The sequence below is a fragment of the Schistocerca gregaria genome, chromosome 6 (assembly GCF_023897955.1).
Source record: "Schistocerca gregaria isolate iqSchGreg1 chromosome 6, iqSchGreg1.2, whole genome shotgun sequence".
Classification (NCBI taxonomy): Eukaryota; Metazoa; Arthropoda; class Insecta; order Orthoptera; family Acrididae; genus Schistocerca; species Schistocerca gregaria.
This window is the reverse complement of record NC_064925.1, coordinates 37963369-37991178: the sequence shown is the minus strand read 5'-3', so window position 1 is coordinate 37991178 and position 27810 is coordinate 37963369. Positions and strand designations below refer to the sequence as shown.

Here is a 27810-nt window from a genome sequence, read left to right as displayed (position 1 = left end):
ACACGGCAGGTCTAGTGTAGAGAGACTTCCTAGCACTCGGCCAGTTGTACAGCCGACTTTGCTAGCGGTGGTTCACTGTATACAGACGCTCTCATTTGCAGAGACGACAGTTTAACATAGCCTTCAGCTACGTCATTTCCTACGACGTAGCAAGGCGCCATATTCAGTTACTATGCCTTCTGAACAGATAATATTGTGAATCATGTACCGTCAAGAACGACGTTCATCATTAATGGATTAAAGTTAAGTATGAAACGAATTACGTCCGCTTTCTGAATTCTCATTTCTTGTCATGTTCCAGACCTCACGTCAGTATAGTCCTTCCCTCCTCACGCCAGCCTGCGTGAGCTAAAACGCGTGCATTTCGGCTTCCTCTAGTAACACGGTGTTGGTTCTTCTGCAAACACAACAGAAAATTATAGTGTGTAGTGTTCATCAGTGAAATAGATGATGACACGAAAGTGTCACTGAACACCTGTGCGTACAACAACAATGAAATACATTTCTTTCTTTGGTTTATGGGATAAGTTGTGCACTGAAGCATCCTTATGCTCGACCTATCTCGTGTAGGTGTCGACAGAATTGTTTAACACAAGCTGACGGCACAGTAGTCTCGGTGACAGTTGCGGGCAGTCCTACAGACGAGGCCCACGCGTGAGCCGGTGGGTGTGGGCGTCGGTGGCAGTGAGGCGAGGCGCTGGGTGCTGGAGGCACGCCACGCCACGCCGCGGCAATGCGGGGTGCGGGCGGTCACACGGACCGTGCCCACGTCAGGACCACCTGCACACACACAACCATCTGACGTCTCCCTCCAGCTGGCGCGCCGACGGGAGGACCGGGCGGCAAGTTCGGCTGTGTTGCGTGGTGCCGGTCGCCGGAAGAGACTGCAGGCGGTCACGCTGACCACGCCCACACGTGGAAGAACCGTCTGGCTGCATTTAGGAGGAGCTGCAGGGCGTCCGAAGGCCGACGAAGACACCTCTCCGTGGACGTCGTTCAGAGGCGGCTGTGCTGACGGCGGCGCGCCCCACGCGCAGTTGGCCGGGCCAGGCCACCGGCTGGCGTCGGCTCCTCGCAGAGGGCGGCCCGCTCTCTGCGATCCCCCGAGGTCACTCCTCTCGCGTCACCTGTCGGCGAAAGTGAGCACGGTGCGTTCGAATCTCCCCGCAGGACTATCCCTGGTCGCCTGCCTGTCGCAGCTTTGTCTACTGTGCCGGCTGCCTGGCGTGTCGCACCACCCGCTTCTCTTCGATGGCCCCGTCTTCATCCCGTGGCGGCCGGTTTTTCCTCCGACCCCTTATGCCTCCACGAACTGCCTGTACAGTCCTCACCGAAACTCAGTTGGTGCGCTATCCACACCTTGAAAAAATCTTGTACGTAGTTACAGTAGCGCGTCAGATTCCGACACAGAAAAAAATGGTTCAAATGGCTCTGAGCACTATGGGACTTACGTCTGAGGACATTAGTCCCCTAGACTTAGAAGTACTTACACATAACTAACCTAAGGACATCACACACATCCATAACACAAAAAAGATTAAAATATTTATTCATGGATAACTGACATAAAAACCTATAACAAAAAGTCTGTGAGTAAATGATGACTAACTGAAAACCTAGCTGCCGACAGGTGTTGTTGATATACCTCGATGTGGACAGCTGAAAATGTGTGCGACGACCGGGACTTGAACCCGGGATCTCCTGCTTACATGGCAGACGCTCTATCCAGCTGAGCCACAAAGGACACATATGAATAGTGCGACTGCAGGGACTTATCCCTTGCAAGCTTCCCGTGACACATTCCCGGCTGTCCACAATTCTACATATGTGTTGTACCTTTTAGACATTTGCCCAACCACTCATTACTCGATCACGCTTTGGCAATTCCCGTAGGATTTTGGGCAACTTGTCCGTCTATGAGTATAGAGACCAAGTTTCGACATTATAATGCAGTTGTAAACCTCAAGGCTTATATGCGTCTGAAACTTTGACTATGAGTAGACAACGTCTAGCTGAGCGGTCTCACGTCCGTCGGCCGTCGTAATTTAATATATTATTATTATTATTATTTTGATTGTTGCCGACTTACGTGGTGGGCCTTAATCGAAATATTTCATTCAATTTTGATTTACAGGTAAATGCTTTTGTGAAGTTCTCCCTTTAACAATATTAATCTTAAATTATTTGTTACGTGAATGAATGTTAGATTCGCTGAATCTTAAAACACGAGCATATAATTTCAACAATGGAATAAACTTTTCATATTAATTTCCTCGGCTAGTCAGTTCACTTTAAAGCAAAAAATCAGTAGTTATTAATTGCAATTGCGGCCCACACACGCGCGAGAGTATTTTTTCTTACCTTCGTTAACCATTGCATTGTAGTCAGACTCCTGGCTCTCGACTGTTGTGCTGAAAATAAGAATCTTAAAGCTACGTATTTTCTGCAACGTCGGGCGGCTGTGGAGAAAAATGTATATTGTGTTAATAGCGGCCGCGTTTTTCGCTTCCACTAAATTTTATAAGTTAATATCGCCACGTAATGGCGTCGTTGGCTGCATCGGACGCTGCGATTGTTGTTACTCGAATGCAGGTTAATTCAAGGAAGGCGGACATGAAATCGGGATCACCTCTTACAAATTAAAAGTGAACAATAATATTAAATCAATATATTATTTGCTTAATTAGTACAAATATGCTTACTTTTCCCAGCACTCGCAAGATGTCCGTCTACACGCAACCAAGACAAGAAAGAGAAGTGAAGGCGACTAAAAAATTAACAAAAGAGGGTTTCTTGTCGTCTCTTTATATCATTTTGTTTTATTTCTTTGCCCTCGAAACTTACACAGAGAAATTATTATAATACGGGTACATGATAAAAATGTATATTATTCAATTTTTAAATGTCTCTTCTTTGTAAATACTGTTTTTAAGTCTTTTCGAATTATTTCACTGGGGACGCTATAGCGGCTGGAAAATCGAGAGCGTAGGATATTAAGGAAAACCCTAGGTAATAGATGGGTTGACTGACAATGGAGACTGAGAGCAAATGAGGATCCGTACAGCAAGACAGAACCTATCACAGCTTCCATTAAGAAGAGACGATTGTTATTTTACGGTCATCTCATGAGGATGGACGGTCACCCACTAACTAAAAGAATATGGAGTTTCATCCAACATAAGGAAACAAGGCCAAGATGGTTCGAAGAATGTGAAAAAGACCTTAGGAAGATTAGTATCTCAGAAAGAGAAATTCCTGACAGGAACGAATTTAGAAGATTGGTGAAGAACTACCAAGTTTTAAGATGCCATCAATGTCCAAAAGACGGAAAGGACCATTATCCAAAGAGCATTAACATGCACTTCTTCGTGGGCTCAGAAGATACTGGCTGGAAGTCAAAGCTGGAACAAGAACAAGACCTAGACACTAAAATGAATTTGGTTGTTACCACGCAGTCCATAGACGCTAAACTCGATAATAAATAAAAAAAACTATATATATAGATTAGCATGGAGAGCTGCATCAAACCAGTCTCAGGACTGAAGACCACAAAATATATATATATATAACAAAATACAAAAATGTGGCACTTAACAATAGACAAGAAAAGTTACAAAAATTACTCTAATATCTAACAGTAGACAAGGGTACCCCTTACTGCTTACATTATATGTAAATTCGAGTGCCTTAGACTCTAATTGTACTTAAAATTACCCTGCAACAACTTTTATATCCTAAAACATCCAGGCATTCCCAGTGGTAAACACAAACGGAGACCAAATCTAACATGCAAAACTAAATTATTAAGGCCAACATGCAATACTAAGTCTAAAAACATAGTCTCCCTACGTGGTGGCGGCGTCTGGGAGATCTGTGAACATTGTAAAGAAAAGCACAGGGGTCCACAGTGACAAAACAAAGGGGCAACACAAAAAAGACAGTGAATACCGGCAGTACAACATGGAGGAAGGAAAATAAAATTTCGATACTTATGCAGCCAACCGGCCCGACCTGCGACAACCCATTCGCGGAATGCCATCTTCCCGTCCCGCCGAGATACTGATGTTTCGAATGCAGTTCTTCTCCGAATCTCCAGGTTTCTATGTCTGTGATTAGGTATTGCTGTAACCTCGCGGACGAAATCCGTAGCAGACGCTGAAACTCCACAAGGAAAGCTGGCCCAACGTGTGGTTATACCAAGAACCAAGAGAAACGATCAATAAAACGGAACTATCGCTGCAACTGATATGCATGAGAAATACGCAGTTCAGCCCCATGTCTCGGTTTTGTTGTCGGAGTGCGAATCACTATTCCCCGCCACCTTTGCTTCTCAATGAGGTTACACACACACACACACACACACACACACACACACACACATGTGACGACAGTATCACCCAGCGCACGACGGCGAGGGTGGGCTCTGCGGTCTCCTTAGTCTTTCACGAATCCGAAATCAGCACAAGCAACTCAGGCGTGGCTAAGCACAATCGAAAAAAAAAACTGGCGCAACGCTCAAGGGCGCATCAGAAGATAGGTGCACCGCAACGAGTGTGTGCCCCACTCACTGTCGCAAGCACTCGTAAGAGTGGTAAGCACCCTGCAACACCACCAGAGACTGAAGACCGGCCCAGGTTTCACACATGCCAGATGTCGATTCGTCCATCAAGGACCCAAAGGCCGAAATCACCCATGTATTAGTCATGACCCATGTATCAGTCATTAGCGCAAAGATCGGTAAGTACCACTTATAATTATGGCCTTCACATTCCAGATCAGCGCTCCATGAGACAAGCAGTCAAGGAAAAAATATATATATCCTTCAAGATGGATGTGACGCTGAAAAATGACAAAGATAAAATGCAGCACAAATACAGCCTTGTTTTCACTCAACCAATATAACCAAACATAAAACCTAATGTTTACACAAATACATGTACAAGACGCAAAAAACAGTACCTAAAGCTTGTATTACTAAACCGACGTGTGACACGTCATGAAGACCCTAGTGTACGGAGTGGAGTGCTTCATGTGAGGAACGCGGTGGAGGCCAGTCGACGGTTTCGTCTTCAGCGATTCCAATTCCAGGGCGTTCCCGTTAGCGATTCTGCGCACCTGGAGATTGCGAACCTTGTAACTAACCTGTTTCTACGAGTTATTACGTTAAGATTATTGGGAATGGAAATACTTATTGCTTGTGAAATTAGCGTGAGAAGATTAGGGTCGCTACCGACTCGAACCATGCAACTAATCAAAGGTTTGGCCGAGTCGGAAAATAAATTATTTTGATCACAAACCAAAAACTCATAAAAATGCATACGTCGTGATATCGCTCATAGAGGATGCGATGTAATTAATTGCCCTTGCACTGTTCATGAGAATCAAACACTAGAATAAACTAGAAAATGCATGAACACTGTGCATAAGATCAGCCCCCAGCAACACATCTGAAAACAAGACTTAATCTAAAGCATTCGTTTTAAAATAAAAGGGGAAACTAATCACTGGACCTGTTGTAAGGAAACGCGTTGGATGTGCTAACGGGAAAGCTATGAGGTGAGTGGCTTAGGTTCAAAAACGTAACCTCGGGGTACAAGAGAAAATTGTGGATAAAATCATTTATTTCTAAGATATAGATGTGAGGCATGTACACAATTCCTGACAACATTAATTCCTAAAACATTAAAGAAAAGCATCGATAAATTCAACGTTACAATCTACACCTAACCGAGTGCTCACTTCTTACCGACACCTTTGTGTGGCTCTCTTCCGGTGGATCCAAGTGTGCTATAGAAATGTACTAAAAGTAAAATCTGCCAAAGTTTTGCATTCCTTGCTGCGACAAGGCAAAGCAATCTTTCAGAGTTGAAAAGCGAGACGAAAAGCTAACAGCTCTCCTCGCACCAAGTAACAACGCGCTACGTGGTCAGTCTAACTCACCCTTCTTCGACTGGAGCACAGCTCTGGACGCTTCCCGTACCGGCGGCAGACTGCCTCCCTTTTTCTTCTCCAGCCCCTTCCACGCTCCACGTGGCCCGGAAAACCCAAAGATGCCATTTCCGCTACCAACCTAACGCAGGTGGATTTCTCACAAGTAGCGCAAACCTCTTTGCCTACCTGACCACTACGAGAGTTGGCCATTCTGTACAACTGCTGCTGAACCTCTACGACTATCACAGACTTTCTACAGTAGACTACGCTACCGTCTAGCAAGTGACACACAACCACATTCATTCAGTACACCACTGTGAGAGTTATGAGGAAAGATAAACAAGGAAAAGAAAGAGAAATGCTAGTGAAAATGGGCTACCGAACTAATGAAAGGTGGCTACAGCACCCTTTCAACCTCTTTGGCGCCCGCCCCCCCTGGCGTCAGTTTCGTGAACGGCTACTGTTACGTGTGTTGTGAGAGGGAATGAGCGGACGAATTTCACCCGGCTCTCCTACCCCGCTGGTTCCTGTCCGGACCGCGCCACCCTCCAAAAGCTTGCTGATTCTGTTCCCGGCCCCGCCAGTGACGGCCGTAGTGCCGCACATTATCCCCTGCTCGGCTCTGGCGCCCGTAATTTCCGGGGTCAGACTGACGTGCTCTCTCCTGTGTCCCTCCCCGTGGACCGTGACGCTCAGCGTGCCAATCCTTGTTCGTATGCAACAGCAGGTTGTTGCTGTCATTGTTTTTGCGTTTATCCCTTACACTGTGCGTCTCATACATCAATTCCAGCTCGCTAAGTAGACATTTGAAAGTTTGAATCTGGTCTCCCCACCTGTCGGCGAGTGCTTGTTGGTACTGGAGCTATGAGAAACGGAAAAGAATAATTTCAGACGGGCTGCAGGGTGTGTCGAGAACTGGTTCTTCTTTAATAACGACTCGAACATTTTCACCTGTCGTTAATATCCTGAAGATTCGACTTCAGGCCACATCATAATCTCCTGTTTTGCTGTGTCCTGCACTTCTCGTGACCAATAGGTAGCGAGAAATGCTTCCTTAAACTCTTCGAATATACTGCACTTTACCGCGACATCTCGCATTTTTTCGGCAGCTGTTCCCTCAATAGGTGCGCAGATATATTCCAGCTTCGTGCTGAGGGGCCATGAAGATGGTAACGATCGGGTTGAAACGTCCCCTTAGAAAAATCAATGAATGATTGTGCTGATAAACCTCTTACGTTATTTGCTTTTCAAACAGCTGAGCAAAACCGAACGTACTCAGACATTACTCTCTTCACTTATTCTGATCAACACTAAACTGACACGCACTATTTTTAGCGCAATGCAATCTGGCTTTCAATAATCCCCACAAAAGAATGGTCGTGACTAACAATAAAGTATACCTTTCATGAATCACTTACCTCACAAAAATCTTCGTTACTCACACTATTGCAACACAGCGTGCGCCAATACTGCCAGCTAAATAAAAGATTCTAACTGCTGAAGGCACTAACTACTGATAGGCATAGTTAGCAAATGAATGATTTTGATAGCGAACAAACAATGTACACTACTGGAAATGAAAAAAAGAACACATTGACACCGGTGTGTCAGACCCACCATACTTGCTTCGGACACTGCGAGAGGGCTGTACAAGCAATGATCACACGCACGGCACAGCGGACACACCGGGAACCGAGGTGTTGACCGTCGAATGGCGCTAGCTGCGCAGCATTTGTGCACCGCCGCCGTCAGTGTCAGCCAGTTTGCCGTGGCATACGGAGCTCCATCGCATTCTTTAACACTGGCAGCATGCCGCGACAGCGAGGACGTGAACCGTATGTGCAGTTGACGGACTTTGAGCGAGGGCGTATAGTGGGCATGCGGGAGGCCGGGTGGACGTACCACCGAATTACTCAACACGTGGTGCGTGAGGTCTCCACAGTAAATCGATGTTGTCGCCAGTGGTCGGCGGAAGGTGCACGTGCCCGTCGACCTGGGACCGGACCGCAGCGACGCACGGATGCACGCCAAGACCGTAGGATCCTACGCAGTGCCGTAGGGGACCGCACCGCCACTTCCCAGCAAATTAGGGACACTGTTGCTCCTGGGGTATCGGCGAGGACCATTCGCAACCGTCTCCATGAAGCTGGGCTACGGTCCCGCACACCGTTAGGCCGTCTTCCGCTCACGCCCCAACATCGTGCAGCCCGCCTCCAGTGGTGTCGCGACAGGCGTGAATGGAGGGGCGAATGGAGACGTGTCGTCTTCAGCTATGAGAGTCGCTTCTGCCTTGGTGCCAATGATGGTCGTATGCGTGTTTGGCGCCGTGCAGGTGAGCGCCACAATCAGGACTGCATACGACCGAGGCACACAGGGCCAACACCCGGCATCATGGTGTGGGGAGCGATCTCCTACACTGGCCGTACACCTCTGGTGATCGTCGAGGGGACACTGAATAGTGCACGGTACATCCAAACCGTAATCGAACCCATCGTTCTACCATTCCTCGACCGGCAAGGGAACTTGCTGTTCCAACAGGACAATGCACGTCCGCATGTATCCCGTGCCACCTAACGTGCTCTAGAAGGTGTAAGTCAACTACCCTGGCCAGCAGGATCTCCGGATCTGTCCCCCATTGAGCATGTTTGGGACTGGATGAGGCGTCGTCTCACGCGGTCTGCACGTCCAGCACGAACGCTGGTCCAACTGAGGCGCCAGGTGGAAATGGCATGGCAAGCCGTTCCACAGGACTACATCCAGCATCTCTACGATCGTCTCCATGGGAGAATAGCAGCCTGCATTGCTGCGAAAGGTGGATATACACTGTACTAGTGCCGACATTGTGCATGCTCTGTTGCCTGTGTCTATGTGCCTGTGGTTCAGTCAGTGTGATCATGTGATGTATCTGACCCCAGGAATGTGTCAATAAAGTTTCCCCTTCCTGGGACAATGAATTCACGGTGTTCTTATTTCAATTTCCAGGAGTGTATTTACCTTAATATCGTTTAAAAGTCATTATATATATATATATATATATATATATATATATATATATATATATATATATATATATATATATATATATATCAATTCATGACATGTCTCTGATGGACACACGTCCAGATCATCCGCTCTCAAAACTCCGTATCTCTCTTCCAACATCCACTACTGCTGGTGGCTCGCCTCCAACTGCGCAACGCTACGCGCTGTTAACAGCCAACTGCCCACCACTACAATAGCAAATATTCCAACAATGCAAACCAGCCACAGACTGCACACAGCACAGTCAGTGATTTTCATACAGAGCGCTACGTGGCGTCACCAACATAAAAACCCAAACAACCTACTTACAGGGTGAATGGTCCAATTCCAGTTTTAGGATGTAAGTCGTCTCCATTTTCCCTAAAGTTTTTAAATTTTAGGACGGACACGGTATTTGGTCCAGATGGTGGGACACCTCGTGTCCTCTGTGGCCGCCACATCTACCAAAATTCTCTGCAGACGTGTCCGGCATTATCTCGCCCATCGGCTGAGAGGCATCGCGTGACTGCGCCCAGCACTCTGCAGAAGACTTGGCTTGTGTCGCTCTGCTCTGCGAACCACCCGATGACTTCACCCGTGCCACAGAAGTTTCACAGCTACGTAACTGTACTGCCGCTCAAGGTCTCCAAGTCTTTGTCTTCAACTTTTCCTCTACTTGAGCTAGTCGATCGTTTTCTTTGGCAATATTCTCCGTGTTGGCCATGACTGCCTTATGTCCGTGCACCAAGGCTTTCAAACTTTTGTTTGCCGCGGAGAACCGTCGTCTTTCTCGGATGTCAGCAGCAAAAGCGATCTTCTTCTCACCTGCTGTCTCTCTCTACTGGAGCAAGAGGAGCGTCTTTGTTCGCCTCCGTCCCGAGTTTCCGTACATCAGAAAGTTTTGCCGGAAACCCGTCCATGCGTTCACTAACCTGCTCCTTTAATGTGATCACCTCACGCTCTCTTTCAAATTCCAATTCTTCTGCCTCCTCCGTTTTCTTTCTAATTCTTCTACCTCCTGTTTCCGCCTCCTTTCAAAATGACCTCTTAAGCTGACATACGAGAGCGATGACTGGGTCAGTTTCCGGCTCATAACGCGTTCCTGCCATTAGCGAAGCCGCCCCTGATTCCCGAGCGCTGCTTCATTGGCGGCGCACTGAGCGCCTGCCTTCTATCTCCCTTTCCGAATTTCTACTCGTAACTAATGCGTCTGAACGGCCGCAGTCGTCTCCATGCTCAGACTCGTCACCACTGTTCATTCCCTGTTCTGATCCTGCGTCACCTGTCGGTACCGAGTGCCCTATCACACGTGCTTGGGCCTGACTGCTCCTCGGGAAACTCGACCAGCAAGTCACCAGAAGGGTTGACGTCACCGCTGTTAGCGTGTTCCATCGTATTTCCCGTGTATGCTAGACTCTGACCACGAAGTAACTTCGCCTAAGTCCAACTCAACATTCACGACATCGTAGAATAAAAGAGAAAGTATTTTGAATGACCCAAAAAGAGAGCAAAAACGGAACACAAAACAATAGCTATGCGTACGTAAGAACACCTAATAATATCTGACTCTGGAATTTTTTTTTCACGTTCGCACCAGCTTATAGTACCACCATGGGATTAAAATGAGGAATTGAAACATAAAAGAACAATACGAATGTAATTATGTACTGATTACTTCAAAATGGCTCTGAGCACTATGGGACTTAACTACTGAGGTCATCATCCCCTAGAATTTAGAACTACTTAAACCTAACTAACCTAAGGACATCACACACATCCATGCCGGAGGCATACTGATTACTGTTGTCAGAGGAAACCGAGGGGAAAATTCGATCCTGGCAAGGGTGCCAATATGCAGGCTAGTCTATCGTGGTGGCAGTTCTCCGTATGCCAAATGACTAAAAAGTCGTTACCATCAGACCCAAGAGGTGTCACAATTATCGATAGCGCAAGGAAATCTGACATTAAGCAGCGGCCTCTGTGTGCATCACCCCTGATTTGGCGTACTACACATAACATTAATTTAATTGCTTCAAACCCACAACAAAATAAATGACATCGTAGGAAATGAGAATGGATGTCATTAAAAAATTAATAACAACGACCAACGTTATCACAAAGGGATTTATTAAGTACTATGAGCGTCAAGAGAGAACAAACATATAAACAGAAACTTCAGCTGTGTAACATTTCATTAACACGAACTCAGGGTGGTTGGCAAAAGACTTGTGGAACATAACTGGAATTTTCGTGTAAAGGAGACTGGCTGCTGTGAGTGGAAGGATGCCAGTCCAGAGAAGCACACTCGCTGCATCGTTCCACTGATTGGTCTCTCATGTCAAGATACAATTAAGCATGCAATGGACACTGGGAGTGACTGCTGCGAATGAAAGGCTGCTATGAAAACAGATGGTCGTGAAAACGATTGATAGGTTCCTCGAAGCTGCACAACGTTACCAATAGAGCCGGTGCAAGACGAGGCGCTGTCGTCTGCGTCCGAGTGTTGTCGAAGTGGCGTACTGCGGGAGATGACCCCACGTCCGCTGCTGATTTTCTCACGTCTACAAAAACGTAAAGTTTTGGTTGGATGTCGGGAAGTCTTTGCAACTAACTTCTCTCTCTGTAGAAACGGAAGAGCTCTAGCGACTGTACTCTGCAACAGTCGAGAAGCAATTTCCCCTCTCCCTTTTACTCAAAACATTCCAAAAAACATCTGTCCCCCCATCCCCCGATGTTCTTGAATAAATATATCATGGCACAGCAGTGCTTACTGTGCCAATCATATTTTCTAGAAAGGGCACCCGATCTTACTCAACCACTCACAGCAGTACAGTACACATTCTGTTCTCCGAGAAAAAAAGACACAATGCCTGGAGGTCCTGCAGCCAAACGCTGGCGCATTTCACAAGATTACGGGTGTTTCCTCGTGAAAAGAAGCTCCGTCTCGTCCTTAAAACGATTTAATGGGCGCCGTTTTGGCGGGGCGCAGTGGCATCTAAGAAACGCGATATCCAGAGACATTCATCGCCCCAAGGTGCGCTGTGCTGGTGGTAAACACATTAGCCGGGCGCCAGTCAGACGCCGCTTCACCTGGACCCGGACACGCAGAAAGGAGACAGACTTCCACACCGCGTCCACTCGCCCACACAGCGATTAGGCCAATGCCTCAGTTTCTAAAGCAGTGTCGCTTCGCATTCAGCCACGGCGTTCCCACCTTGTTGCTCCGCGCTAGCGGAACAAGGCCGGCCTGCAGAATGCCCTGCCAGACCCACGGCCCGTTTCAGTGACTCCAGGGGAATCTGGCTTGCTGCTCGGGGACGTTCTAAAGCGACCCCTAATGCAATGGTCACCTCCAGCGTACACAAATCTGTCTCTATAGCCGAGTTTAATTCTGCTACTACTACTCAAGTCATGCAAGTACTGTGAGATCTATCAGTGGTTTACACTAACACTAATAGTCCACGAGATTAATATCAATCAGGGAAAATTTCGATACACCAAAAGTGAATCAACAGTGTGTGTTTTTTTCGTAATTGGAGTTCTTTATTTCAGCTCACAGATTCCGTTAAAACGACTACTATGTTTTTCAAATTCTTTTTCTGTTTTGTTACAGCCGGCATGTACGATATTCGGCAGTTGGTCGCTGAAAGAGGATCGGTTGATGTGGTTGTTCAGCCTCCTCAGACCCGGCTATTGTTCCATCAGCAGATCAGGCGTGTGGGTATATAATTTAATGTTCAAAGCATAACATGTAAGCTTTCACGGCCGGCGACTTCATTAATTAAAACTTCCGGGCTGAATTGCCGTGTTCCATATATAAAACTGCTTCTCCTTATCACCGCATTCTGCCAATGAAATCAGGCCAGGATATTACGTAAAGCCAAGCCACCCAGCAGCAATTTATCCTTAGGAGAAAGGAAAGCGTTACGGGAGATCAATAAGGACACGAATATTATTTTACTTACTGCTGATAAGGGTAATGCTACTGTCGTGCTGCAGAGTGAGTATTATCATAGAAAGATCAGTGACGTCTTGTATCCTACCACCTATAACAAACTGAAAAAGAACACTACAACGAAAGTGTTAAGTGCTACCCAGCGATTAATAAAAAGCTCTTCCATTCCTACAGAAGATAAAAAATACCTTTGCAAAACGGAAGCTTACCCTTCTAGACTGTATGGGTTACCTAAGTTACCTAAGATACACTAGGCCAAGGTCCCATTGAGACAGATAGTAAACGCCATTCGGGCTTCTACTCAAGAGCTGGGTAGATATCTTGCTTCTTTGTTGCAACCGTATATAGGTAAAACTGGCACTCGTATTAAAAATTCCATGCATTTTATCGAAAAACTGAGGGAGATCACAGTTAGTCCAAGTGTTATCCTTGTCAGTTTCGATGTAGTATCTCTGTTCACCATGGTCCCTGTTGACGAAGCTCTTTCTTACATAGCTGATATGTTTCCTACTGATATAATAGCTTTGTTTCGACGTGTTCTATCCTCGACTTATTTTCAATATAACAACGAGTTTTATGAACAAATTGACGGGGTGGCCATGGGTAGCCCTCTGAGCCCTGCTATTGCTAATCTATTTATGGAATTTTTCGAACAAGTGCTGCAGTCGGAAAAAAAATCCCTTTGAAATGGTATCGACAACTTTGTGACATGGAATCAGTCTGAAGAGGAACTGAGTGATTTTTTGGTGCACATAAACAGTTTCAATCCAAAGATACAATTCACCGTGGAGAAAGATAGTAATGTACAACTAAAATTTTTTGGATGTATTGATTATTAAACGGGCAGATGGGACTTCAGGGCACAAGGTTTTTAGCAAAGACACACACGCCGATCGTTACCTACATAAGAATTCGAATCATCATCCTAGGCAGAAGAGAGGAGCCATAAAAACTTTAGTGGACAGGGATAATAACATCTGAGAGCCAATTTATTTCCAAGAGGAATTAAGCCACTTGCGAACGGCTTTCAAGAGAAATGGGTACACTGACAACGAAATAGATCGATCACTCCATCCTAGAAAAAAAGTGTCCGACAATATACGGCAACAACAACAGTCGGCTGCAGAAGTTTTTCTTCCATTTATTCATACCATCACGGACCGTATTGGGAAAGTTTTGGCCAAATTTCAAGTGGGGACAATCTTTCAACCTACCAAGAAAATTAGTGAAAGTTTAAGATCGGTGAAAGACGCATGGCGACCCTTAGCTACCCCAGGTGTGTATAAAATTCCGTGTAGGTGTGGCATGGTTTATACTGGAACAACTAAAAGGAGTGTTAATACTCATCTAACGGAACACAAAAGGAACTGTAGATTGGAACAAATTGACAAATCAGCTGTAGCGAAACACGTTTACAAAGACAATGATCACGAAATAAAATTTAGTGAGACAAACGTGATAGCTAGGACTTCACATTATTATACCTGCATGTATAGAGAAGCTATAGAAATCTGCAAGCACGAAAATTATTTTAATAAAAAAGAAGAAGGTTTAAAACTAGACAAGATATGGCAGTCGACTCTGTACAATCGAGAAAGATGGCACTAGCCAGGGATAGCTTTAAAGTCGAAAGCACGTGATGAGTGGTGGCGCCATCTAAGCGCTCTATATAAGCGGGACTTCCAGCGCCCAGCAGCCAGTCGCCGACTCACCTCAGAAGATGTTGCCCGTAGTAGGCAACGAAACTCAGGAAGGAGAAGAAGTTTTATATATGGACCACAGGAAATCAACCCGGAAGTTTTAATTAATGTTAGTGTTCAAAGTTTCGTAATATAATTCTCACTAGAGGAAGTGTACAGTTCTTGTTCGTGTTACAGTATGGGACTTCAATGAGACTGAGAGGTTAGTTGAGAGGTACGGCAGTGACCAGCCTCCTTCACAGCTGTCACGTGAGTGCATGAAGAATTACGTTTTGTTGCATGCATTTTAGAAAAAAAGGTTTCCAGCTCTTATTTTTTTGTTGTCCATGTTACATCACCCACAACTCATCACGAGTGACAGCTCCTTCAACCCCAGCCCCCGTGGCAGAGTAGATGGAGGAAATGGTGTGCAAGTGGGGCTACTGTCACCCCCAGCTGCCCTCCAAGAGTGGGTAGAATGCGTCCCAGAAGACAGTGAGGCTTCGGAAGGCATTATGTCTTGGAGAGATGAGGAATTAGGCAATTATCTACACTACATGTATATAACCGGTATTCCTTCGTTCTTCACAGCAGCAGCAGGTGCGTTTACATATATACCTGTTCTCCTCCTGTGTCTTCACAGTCACACCATCATAGTTCACTGTGGTGTGGGTACAGTAGCAGACGATGGCGCCAAGCAAAATGTGGCCCCTTCAGGAATTATTTATTTTATAACTGAAGACCTGTTACATGATGTTTTAAAACAGGTCGCACATCTTAAAATTTTCGTTTTTCATATTTTTTGTAGTTTTTTTGTTTTGTTTCTGTCTACAAGAGGAGAGAACTGTTAGTGCTATCACCGCTTCTGACTGGCAGTGAATACCTCAGAATGGTTTCTTCGAGCTGCTGGCCGCGAGTCACAAGAAAAATGTTTAGTTAGTAATAAAGCAATATTATTATTATTGTGGTCTTCAGTCCTGAGACTGGTTTTATGCAGCTCTCCATGCTACTCTATCCTGTGCAAGCCTCTTCATCTCCCAGTACCTACTGCAGACTACATCCTTCTGAATCCGCTTAGTGTATTCATCTCTTGGTCTCCTTCTACGATTTTTACCCTCCACGCTGCCCTCCAATGCTAAATTTGTGATCCCTTGATGCCTCAGAACATGTCCTACCAACCGGCCCCTTCTTCTTGTCAAGTTGTGCCACAAACTCCTCTTGTCTCCAATCCTATTCAATACGTCCTGATTAGTTATGTGATCTACCCATCTAATCTTCAGCATTCTTCTGTAGCACCACATTTCGAAAGCTTCTATTCTGTTCTTGTCTAAACTATTTATCGTCCACGTTTCACTTCCATACAAATACTTTCAGAAACGACTTCCTGACATTTAAATCTATACTCGATGTTAACAAATTTCTCTTCTTCAGAAATGCTTTCCTTGCCATTGCCAGTCTACACTTTATATCCTCTCTACTTCGACCATCATCAGTTACTTTGCTTCCTAAATAGGAAAATTATTCACTACTTCAGGTGTCTCATTTCCCTATTTAATTCCCTCAGCATCACCTGACTTAATTCGACTGCATTCCATTATCCTCGTTTTGCTTTTGTAGCTGTTCATTTTATACCCTCCTTTCAAGAAACTGTTCATTGCATTGAACTGCTCTTCCAAGTCCTTTCCTGTCTCTGACAGAATTAATAAAGCAATATCTTTGCTAATACTGTGCATTAACTTGTGCATGACTGGGTGCTTTCTCGGCTACATGGCCAGCACCTCACACTTATTTGCTGTTACGCCTCGTCTGCCTTCTCCTCGTGCTCCTCTTCAGTGTCGCTGTTTTCGTTGTCACTGGGAATATCGCTGCCCACCCCCTGGGCATTGCTGTTACGTTGCATACAGACGTGTCTGCTGCATCATGTCTGCAGGTGTTGTCTTCGAAACAGCTCACTAGGCACACCTCATCGTGCTGGACGGTAGTTGCAGCTGGCTGTGCCGCCGCCGCCCCCGCCGTCCCGCTCTGGCGCCTGTGGCGGACACCACCGCCGCTGCAGCGCTAGCCGTCTGCGATCGCCTCAGGCCGTGTGCTCTTTCTGCGGCATCGGAGACCAACAGCAGCGTAACGGAGCAGGCGGCGCTGCTCTACGTGGTAGTCGTGCGTCGTCCCCGCCCAGGTAGTCTCGGTGGGGCGCTGAAGGGTCTTACATACTCAACTGCCCCGCAGTCGCAGTGCTTCTGTGGTTGTCACCAGTACCCCCCCCCCCCCCCTAATAGTGATCAGCTGTAGGTCAATAATAGGGTCCTCTCCGCTACAACATACAACTAACCACAAGGTTAGTAATGTCATCACAGACAAACTATGAGTGAGGACGCTTTCAGCAAGCGAATCGCATTTTCACGAATTGGGAACGCACCAGGGTCGCTACAAAGGCCCCCTATGGTTTCACAGAGCTCCTTCCCCCTGCTGGAGATAGAGCTCACTCAGCTTCTCAAGCATGCACGGTACCCCTGCACTAAATGCAGTGCTGTGCTGTGCTCCAAGCTCACGCATCGCCCCCCCCCCCCCCCCCCCCAAAGAAGTCAGTGCTGCACGGGAGACCAGCATCATCTACGTCTGGTGGACAAATGGAGTTGTGTCACAAAACATGCCGATCGCTATGTGGTTTGAAGATTTCACCTCGAGTGCCATATGAGACAAGCTTTCTGAGATGGGAAGCTCGCGTAAAGCAGTCGACCGAGTAATACCCCTCGACATCCACGTGCATGTCTGTGATCCAGTCATTGGCGGATCCAGCTATATCGCGCTTCATCGAGATGTAGAGCTCCATCGGCATGTACCACCCAAGAATGCTTTCATTAAAGTCGAATATGAGTCAGGTCAGTTTTGCTCTGTGTGGTCACGCCTGGCCTGCAACAGAAATATTGGTTCAAATGGCTCTGAGCACTATGGGACACAACTGCTGAGGTCATCAGTCCCCTAGAACTTAGAACTACTTAAACCTAACTAACCTAAGGACAACACACACATCCATGCCCGAGGCAGGATTCGAACCTGCGTTCGTAGCGGCCGGCTGACAGAAATATTGAACAGAATCCAGAGCACACAACTTGATACGGTAGAGATATTGACGTTTGTTGATTTTATAACTGTGACGGTATTCAGTTCCCTGTTAAACCCAAGTATATCTAAATTTGAGACGCAGAATGCCGATATATCGGTTCATGCTTATACCCTAGATGAGTGCATGTCAGATGAAGGTAAAGTTTCGAACAGAGTTGTCAGACCCGCCCATTTCCCGGAATTTTCAAATCAGCGTAGGACGAACATTGTTATCCTCAGACAAGGAAAATTACGAGAAAGGTAATTATCATCACTGCTGGATCACGGATATCTCCCACCTTCTGTCATTGTATATCAAATTGATTGTTCCACCAGGAAACCGGTGCGTGTTTTAAAGCCTACCGAGGAAAACAGTTTGAGAGTGCCCATCGCAAGGAGCGACGCCCGTCTGTCGTCTACGCTAGTTTTGATCGCCCCGTCGCTCCTGTGAAGGCCGCCATTTCGCCTCCAAAACATGCTTCACAGAAAAACCGTACCATATGCGGCAGTGTTTGAAGTTCAATGTTTATATGACTCAAGTCTTAACTGTCGCAAATCATATGCCAGGGATAATGCTCCTATTCGGTTGCCGATTGAGCTCGAGAACTTTCATGGAAGATTGACAAGCTTTGCACGACCAACATTCTCACGACCAAGTCAAAGGAGAGCAATGGTGTTCACTACGTGGCGGGTGGCTGTGCTCAGCCGTTGGACTGGAAAGCGCAGACTGCTCGCAGGGATCGTTATCATCGGACTAGCAAGTCCTGCCCTGCTGCCCGGAACATATGCAACTTGAAGTATTAGTTACCACTACCCATACCGGTCTATTTCCACAGTTTAAGTGGGTATGATGCCCACTATAATTGAGTATTTAGCCAATTTCGGTGTAGAGAACGATAGGGTCAGTGTCCTAACTGATAGTCCAGAGAAATATATTTGATTTGCCAAACGAATGACGCCAAGAATTTTGCTCGCCTTCCTGGACTCTCTACGCTTTATCCATGCACCACTTCAGAAACTTGTTGAAACATTGCGTCAGCGTGGTATGCACATCATCCAAGCTGCTTATCCTGATAACACAAGGTTTCAGCTTGTAACAAAGAAGGAGTATTCCCATTTGAGTACCTGAATTGTATGCGAAAACTCAAAGAAATCAGGTTACCTAACATAATTGTCTTCGAGAAATCCCACAGGCGATGCCATATCGGACGCAGGGTATGAGTGTGGTGTGAATTTTTGACAGGAATTTAACTTGCCAAATGTGCCAAATTTGGGCGAGTATGTAAGAATTTGCATGGACACTGCCGTGAATTCGATCGTTGATTCGAGAAATTCAGGAGTATATTGATGACCACATGTTCTCTAGACCCTGCCTTTTAGTACAGCTGTATAGCCAGCGTTGTCGTGGCACGCCGGGCTCAAGAAAACAAAGGTCAGCGTCCAACTGTTGACTGATCCTGACGTGCTTGTTTTCCTTGACTCTGGGGCGGGGGTCTGTGAGGAACTTTGCCAATGTGTCCGTAGACATGCCAAGGCATGTAACGCACGTGTGGATGAAAGGTTCATTGCATCCGACGATTCGAGCCACATTGTGTATTTAGGCGTCAACAACTTGTGTGGGTATGCCATGCAGCAATGAGTAGTGCTGGGAGAGTTTCGATGACTGTCCGATGACGAATATGTCTGATTAGGTGATACTTTCAGCACTAGTGATATTGTGGTGGCTGATTCTGGTGTATGATATATTCTGGAGGCAGACCTGGCATACCCCAATAGTCTGCATGTTGCGCAAAGCAATTTACCTCTATATCTACAATACATACTTCTACAGGGTGGCACCACCCCGTACTAAGGAACGATACATTATTTTCTACTATAATCTCCAGCAGTGTCTTGATTTAGCGATGGAGCTACTTGTTCTTAGGCCCACTATCTCCTTCAACCATTCTCCCTGGTTGAAGGAGTATATTGATTTGAATGCAAAAGAGGTGGCATCCGCGAAAAACTATTTTGAAATAGATTTCTTTAAATTGATGACTAATGCTATTTTCGATGAGACGATGGAGACTTAGAGAAGACAGCGCGAAATTCTTCTTGCGTCGTGTTGTAATGGACGTTATAACTTAAACAACTGTATCGCCAGAGCAAATTTCGAACGGTTCACCGTATTGACCAAGAACTTAGTTGCTGTGGAGATGGCGCACATTGCAGTACATTTCATGAAACCCGTCTATGTGTGGTTGTGCATACTATACCTATCCAAACGTGTACCACTTTACTGTGAATTTTCTATATTTCGTTGATTCAAACGTACTTTATATGGATACAGACAGCTTCATTTATTGGGGGAAAAACTGAAATCCATGTTAAGCAATGAGATGCCACACTCAAGAACCCAACACATCTTTGTACACGCCTGATAATCTTTACAGCATTGTTCTGTAGAGTAAGAATGTTATCGGCCTCATAAAAGACGAGGCGAACAGGTCACCGATTGTGGAATTTGTATGTCTGTGATCCAAGATGTCTTCATATCACACATTGGAAAGTGCATAGTGGGACATCAAGGTCCTTCAAGATCGAAGACTGTTTGAAGTTGCTGTATGGTGACGATCGCAGTGCTCCACCACAGCTGCCTCAGATGGTCCAGAAAACCAGTAGTCAGTCTCGAGGACATGAGGTGTACACTGTGCTACAGTCTAAAATTGGCTTGTCAGCTCATGACGATAAGCGAGTCATTTGTGATGACAGGGTTGAACTCGCCTGTACTCACACTATCAGCTTGATGAGAGTCGTCCCTGGATGAGGGAAAGAGTGCGAATGTGTAAATGTCGTTGTTGCATGTATGTGGAATAGTATGGCTCGTTTATCATGGTGTAAATATTTATAAGTGTGTGTGTATTTGTGTAAAATAAAAAAAATATGTCGACACCGTGTTTGGGTTACGCGCTATGCGCATTTGTAAACATATGAACAAATTGTGTTTTAAAACGGAAATATGTACAGATGTATAGTTATCATGTAAATAACCACTGCACATCACGCTTCCAGTTCTTTCACTATGTTGCCATCCTGTGAGAATATGCACCCTAAGTACTTGAAACCGTCCACCTGTTCTAGCTTTGTTCCTCCTATTTGGCACTCAATCCGTTTATATTTCTTTCCCACTGACATTACTTTCGTTTTGGAGATGCTAATCTTCATACCATAGTCCTTACATTTCTGATCTAGCTCTGAAATATTACTTTGCAAACTTTCAATCGAATCTGCCATCACAACTAAGTCATCCGCATATGCAAGACTGCTTATTTTGTGTTCACATATCTTGATCTCACCCAGCCAGTCTACTGTTTTCAACATATGATCCATAAATAATATGAACAACAGTGGAGACAGGTTGCAGCCTTGTCTTACCCCTGAAACTACCCTGAACCATCAACTCAATTTACCGTCAACTCTAACTGCTGCCTGACTATCCATGTAAAGACCTTTAATTGCTTGCAAAAGTTTGCCTCCTCATCCATAATCTCGTAGAACAGACAATAACTTCCTCCTAGGAACCCGGTCATATGCCTTTCCTTTGGAAAGAAATGATTATTAGATCCAAATTGTATCTTAATACCTATATTGTAAGCTCATGAAGTAAACTGTAATCTCAAGAACTATATTGTATCTCATGAATCAAATTGTTTCTCAAGAACAATGTTGTAACGCCAAGAATCGAATTGTAATCCTGTGAACCAAATTGTATCTGAAGAACTAAATTCTAATCTCAAGAACTAGACTGTATCTCATGAACCAAACTACAAATAGCAAAAACAGCCAAAAAGTGTGGTAACGATTTTGTTTTTGTTAATTAAATCCTCTTAGACGCAATTTAGTTCTTCAGATTGTAGTTTGATTGTAGTATGATGTGCAGGAGACAAATGACATTAGTTTTGAACATTAGTGCTATAAAGTAGGTGAAATTTAAGCTGGATCACAATGAAATATATGTGATGGTTGCATTTACGAACCATCCTGCATTTTCTAAGCTGTTCAAATCCTAGAAACAGAGACAAATGTTTTAAGAGTTTATGATACACCCACACTATGTGTATCGTCAGTGTCGACCCCATTAAGCATATACCATATCTCACGAAACAGGAACGCATTACATGGGAGCTTGGATCCCACTGCAGCATTACCATACTTTTTCTTAAATTCCCTCTCCAGATGTATGAAGCTCTTGCATGAGAGAGTTAAAGCATCCTGGTGCTAAATGACTATCCTGACTTCATTGTGCTTGTTAAATGTGGCTGAAGCATAAGGTTTATGCGAGAAATATTCCTGGTGTATCATGATCCACCGGACTACTTACGTCGAACGACGTCATTGCGAGGTTCCATATCTACTGATTTAAGAAACTCATAGTTACCACATGTTGTCACGTTTCTTTTCTGCTGTGAAGTGCCACGCTGTGGCTTGTGGCAGCCTTCATTGGCCATATATGGGTGCAGGGAATGTGCTGACTGCTGCGACTCTCGACTGCTGAAGGCGCCACAACCACTTCCAGTGTCTGACAAGTTGGAGGTGGTTGTCGTTGACAGATCTCTGCACATTCAAGGTCACTGCCAATCCCATTTTAGATGCAGTCGTACAACGGTTTCCCGACCATGGAAGTCAACAAACTGATTATTCTTATCTACAATACGCAGTTCCAAATAGTCCAATGTCTGAACTGTTACTGGGAGGCATATAGCGTTGGTAGGGATGTCAACGACCTTACACCCAGTTCCTACTGATGGGAAGAATGAATCAGTCTATTGTTGAGATAGGAGTTTGTTACAATGTTACACTCTAACATGGATTGTGCGACAGGAAATAGTATATCCACAGCATGATATGATCTGTAAAATTTATTGGGATCCTTCTTCAAAGCTGTCCTTTTGTGAAACCCAGTAGCTCTCCCACTGAACCTTTGTGGTTAAAGTCAACCGTTGCATTTGATCTCTTTATTTCAAATTTATGTGTATTGATGTTTGCACATAGCACAATCCCTTTCCCACACTCTTTTAAAATGCCATTTAAATCGCCTATATCGTATGCATCAGGTTCTATTTCCACAATTTCTATCCTAACATTATGTAGTTTATTGTTAGTCTCTGCAAGATTTGGGATGCTAATGTATGCCTCCAGTTCAATCATAGCAATACTCTACTCTCTGTTGCTGAAATCAATCAGCGAGAAGTGATTCGAGTGTAATACTAACGGCCCTTCTTTTAAAGTTGGAGTATACAACTTTGCATCTCAACCTCGACTGACGATTGGATACTTATGCACCTCCTTATATAATTATATACATGTTACTTTGTAAACATTAAGAGGAACGTGGTGCGCAGATGTACACACAGGTAAGTACTGAAGTCTTGGAAGCGATGAAAATTGTAGAACAGACGTCCTCTGCAAGCAAAGTATCGCTGTAACTCTTGTGGTTGTTGCAGGTCTCCAAATGAGTCGAAATAGTAGGCAACATGTGCTTTTTCTTAATATATGCAACCCCAATGGGGTCCCCCAGCAACATCTGAATTCACGGTTCCACGTTCTCTTGTTTTCCACATAGTCTTTGGTGATGTATCCTGCATAAACACTCTTCAGAATCTTGGAGTGCTAAATTTTCCCCTAATAAAATTGAGCAGACCTGCATTTGTAAGTAGTCTATCCGGTGGATGACTTTTTTTTGTTTTTTGTTTTTTTGTGAAGAGATGGAAGCCTTTCTTGTGTGGTTTAAGGTATAGTGCTTTTCTGATGGCTGCTGCCTGCATCATGCAGTTACGGCTTCTTACTTCCCTTAGGTGCTCCAGAGGGTTCTGGACATTCTTGACTATTCTTGCAATAACTGCAGCACCACCAGCCAATGAACCTGTCACTAGGAGACCTGCGAGGGCAGGAATGAGGAAGGGGATGATTCCACCTGGCATCTTGGGTACCGGTAAAACCTCGAGTACTCGGTAATTTATGCTTCAGAGCACTTTTAGCCACATACATTGCTGTCAGGGTACAGTTTTTAAAACACCCCTGGCCTGGTTTCTCCTTCATCTTTGTCTTATTCTTCTTCAGTGCACGATGTGCAGTGATCATAACTCTCTTGAAATACACACCTAAGCCCATTTTAATTTTATCTTGCAAGGTGTTATCAACAACAAATGCTGCAATATAATGCCTAACATCGATGCCCTTCCCTTGCTTTTATCAGCCTAAGAGGCTAATCATTTGTGAAACTTTGCACCAGGTCCACAGTAGTTATACATCGGAATGTGTAATTCAACTGGAAGTTTGTCGCGCATACGAGCAACTCCCATAATGTGCCCATAATCGGGCAGGTAGGTTACAAAATTTAAAAAGGGAAATGGATAGGTTAAAGTTAGATATAGTGGGAATTAGTGAAGTTCGGTGGCAGGAGCAACAAGACTTTTGGTCAGGTGAATACAGGGTTATAAATACACAATCCAATAGGGGTAATGCAGGAGTAGGTTTAATAATGAATAAAAAAATAGAATTGCGGGTAAGCTACTCCAAACAGCATAGTGAACGCATTATTGTGGCCAAGATAGACACAAAGCCCATGCCTACTACAGTAGTTCAAGTTTATATGCCAACTAGTTCTGCAGATGATGAAGAAATTGATGAAATGTATGATGAGATAAAAGAAATTATTCAGGTAGTGAAGGGAGACGAAAATTTAATAGTCATGGGTCACTGGAATTCGTCAGTAGGAAAAGGGAGAGAAGGAAACATAGTAGGTGATTATGGATTGGGGCTAAGAAATGAAAGAGGAAGCCTTCTGGTAGAATTTTGCACAGAGCACAACTTAATCATAGCTAACACTTGGTTTAAGAGTCATAAAAGAAGGCTGTATACATGGAAGAAGCCTGGAGATACTAAAAGGTATCAGATAGATTATATAATGGTAAGACAGAGATTTAGGAATCAGGTTTTAAATTGTAGGACATTTCCAGGGGCAGATGTGGACAATGACCATGATCTATTGGTTATGACCTGTAGGTTAAAACTGAAGAAACTGCAAAAAGGTGGGAATTTAAGGACATGGGATCTGGATAAGCTGAAAGGACCAGAGGTTGTACAGAGTTTCAAGGAGAGAATAAGGGAACAATTGACAGGAATGGGGGAAAGAAACACAGTAGAAGAAGAATGGGTAGCTCTGAGGGATGAGGTAGTGAAGGCAGCAGAGGATAAAGTAGGTAAAAAGAAGAGGGCTGCTAGAAATCCTTGGGTAACAGAAGATATATTGAATTTATTTGATGAAAGGAGAAAATATAAAAATGTAGTAAATGAAGCAGGCAAAAAGGAATACAAACGTCTCAAAAATTAGATCGACAGGAAGTGCAAAATGGCTAAGCAGGGATGGCTAGAGGACAAATGTAAGGATGTAGAAGCTTATCTCACTAGGGGTCAGATAGATACTGCCTACAGGAAAATTAAAGAGACCTTTGGAGAGAAGAGAACCACGTGTATGAATATCAAGAGCTCAGATGGCAACCCAGTTCTAAGCAATGAAGGGAAGGCAGAAAGGTGGAAGGAGTATATAGAAGGTTTATACAAGGGCGATGTACTTGAGGACAATATAATGGAAATGGAAGAGGATGTAGATGAAGACGAAATGGGAGATAAGATAATGCGTGAAGAGTTTGACAGAACACTGAATGACCTGAGTCGAATCAAGGCGCCCGGAGTAGACAACATTCCATTAGAACTACTGATGCCCTTGGGAGAGCCAGTCATGACAAAACTCTACCAGCTGGTGAGCAAGATGTATGAGACAGGCGAAATACCCTCAGACATCAAGAAGAATATAATAATTCCAATCCCAAAGAAAGCAGGTGCTGACAGATATGAAAATTACCGAACTATCAGTTTAATAAGTCACAGCTGCAAAATACTAACGCGAATTCTTTACAGACGAATGGAAAAACTGGTAGATGCGGACCTCGGGGAGGATCAGTTTGGATTCCGTAGAAATGTTGGAACACGTGAGGCAATACTGACCTTACGACTTATCTTAGAAGAAAGGTTAAGAAAAGGCAAACCTACGTTTCTAGCATTTGTAGACTTAGAGAAAGCTTTTGACAATGTTGACTGGAATACTCTTTTTCAAATTCTGAAAGTTGCAGGGGTAAAATACAGGGAGCGAAAGGCTATTTACAATTTGTAGAGAAACCAGATGGCAGTTATTAGAGTCGAGAGGCATGAAAGGGAAGCAGTGGTTGGGAAAGGAGTGAGACAGAGTTGTAGCCTCTCCCCGATGTTATTCAATCTGTATATTGAGCAAGCAGTAAAGGAAACAAAAGAAAAATTTGGAGTAGGTATTAAAATTCATGGAGAAGTAGTAAAAACTTTGAGGTTCGCCGATGACATGGTAATTCTGTCAGAGAAAGCAAAGGACTTGGAAGAGCAGTTGAACGGAATGGATAGCGTCTTGAAAGGAGGATATAAGATGTACATGGACGATAACTAGTTTGGACAAGAAGAGAATAGAAGCTTTCGAAATGTGGTGCTACAGAAGAATACTGAAGATAAGGTGGATAGATCGCGTAACTAATGAGGAGGTATTGAATAGGATTGGGGAGAAGAGAAGTTTGTGGCACAACGTGACTAGAAGAAGGGATCGGTTAGTAGGACATGTTTTGAGGCATCAAGGGATCACAAATTTAGCATTGGAGGGCAGCGTGGAGGGTAAAAATCGTAGAAGGAGACCAAGAGGTGAATACACTAAGCAAATTCAGAAGGATGTAGGTTGCAGTAGGTACTGGGAATGAAGAAGCTTGCACAGGATAGAGTAGCATGGAGAGCTGCATCAAACCAGGACTGAAGGCAACAACAACAACATCATGTTTGTTATGTAACTGTGCTGGTTGTGCTATGTGCACCCCATTTCGTAGCAGATCATTCAACTTTTTTTGTTGCAGGAAAATAAACCATTTAACTAGTTTCAATCATACGATATAGTCTATGAGAAATACATGTGTAAAAGCATCCTGAAATTTCAGTGCCACTGCTATCCTTTAAGTTGTAAGCTCTGGGATTCGTTCTCTGCGCTTTGGAAATTGTGAATATCTCACTCGACTAGTTTTGGAGGTATGACTTCTTACATGCTGTCTTGTATTGGCAGATTACCTACATTAAATTTCTTTTTACATGAATCTGGCGTTTTAATGCGATATACTCCGTATCCATGAATCCACAATTACGAATATCGATTATAGTCATTTTTGTTGTGCTACAGTTGGTTTGATAATACTGTGCAGTTATTTCTGTTAAGATGTATTTTCATTTCCATAAGTCACGGAGGTTGAAATACATCCACATCTACTCTTGTACTGTCCTGTTCAGACGTTCCATTGCACCCACTTTCAGGTGGGTGAGTATTGAGTAATGTACTCCATAACTTTGCATCTTGGTCTTGAAATACCTGTTGAAATGCTTGCCACCATGATCAGGTTGAAGGTTGTCAGGACATCAATTAGTCCTAGGGTAGCAAATGGGAAGTTGCGGTACAGAAAATTGCCAGAGATCACCAGTGTGTGTGTGTGTGTGTTTATGTGTGTAGTGAGTGAAGTGTTGTGAAACAATGTGTGTATAGTGCGAGCAGAAACTGATAGTGAGATATGAGTGAAAAGTGAGGCATTACGTTATTTAATAAGTTATTTGTAAAAGAAGTATTGTATACCAAGAGTAAATCTAATTATTGTCTCTAACTAGAAGTCTATTTTAAATTATTCTAAGCTTGTAAATACTTTGACGTGTCCTGTAGCCTTGTGAAAAGAGATCTACGGACGAATAAAGCCACTACAACGACTAGTGCTGCTGCTACGACTGTCTGCAACCATCACTCAAACCCCACTGCAACAGCCCTCCCTGTTTTTGTTTAGGTGGTAACGCCCAGGTGAATTTGAAGTATGTATCAATGACCAGTAACATATATTTGAATTCATTATTCACATGCGAATATTTCTTCATGTTTGTAAAATCAGCCTGTAATAAATCATCCAAACCTTTAACCATAACATGCCTACAAAATTTTGTTTTGTCCACTGGTTTGTGCAGTTCTCAATCTCCTATGTC

General features: G+C 44.3%; 1 protein-coding gene across 1 annotated transcript in view; it reads left to right on the top strand.

The window, feature by feature from the left end:
• The first annotated feature begins 548 nt into the window (after positions 1 to 548).
• Positions 549 to 27810, top strand: part of LOC126278707 (uncharacterized) — a 197749-nt gene continuing 170487 nt past the window's right edge. The window contains exons 1-4 of the mRNA XM_049978980.1: positions 549 to 566; positions 624 to 1344; positions 14785 to 14856; positions 14914 to 15186. Of these exons, the coding sequence (XP_049834937.1) occupies positions 549 to 566; positions 624 to 1344; positions 14785 to 14856; positions 14914 to 15186 (1084 nt within the window). The remainder of the gene's footprint in view (positions 567 to 623; positions 1345 to 14784; positions 14857 to 14913; positions 15187 to 27810) is intronic.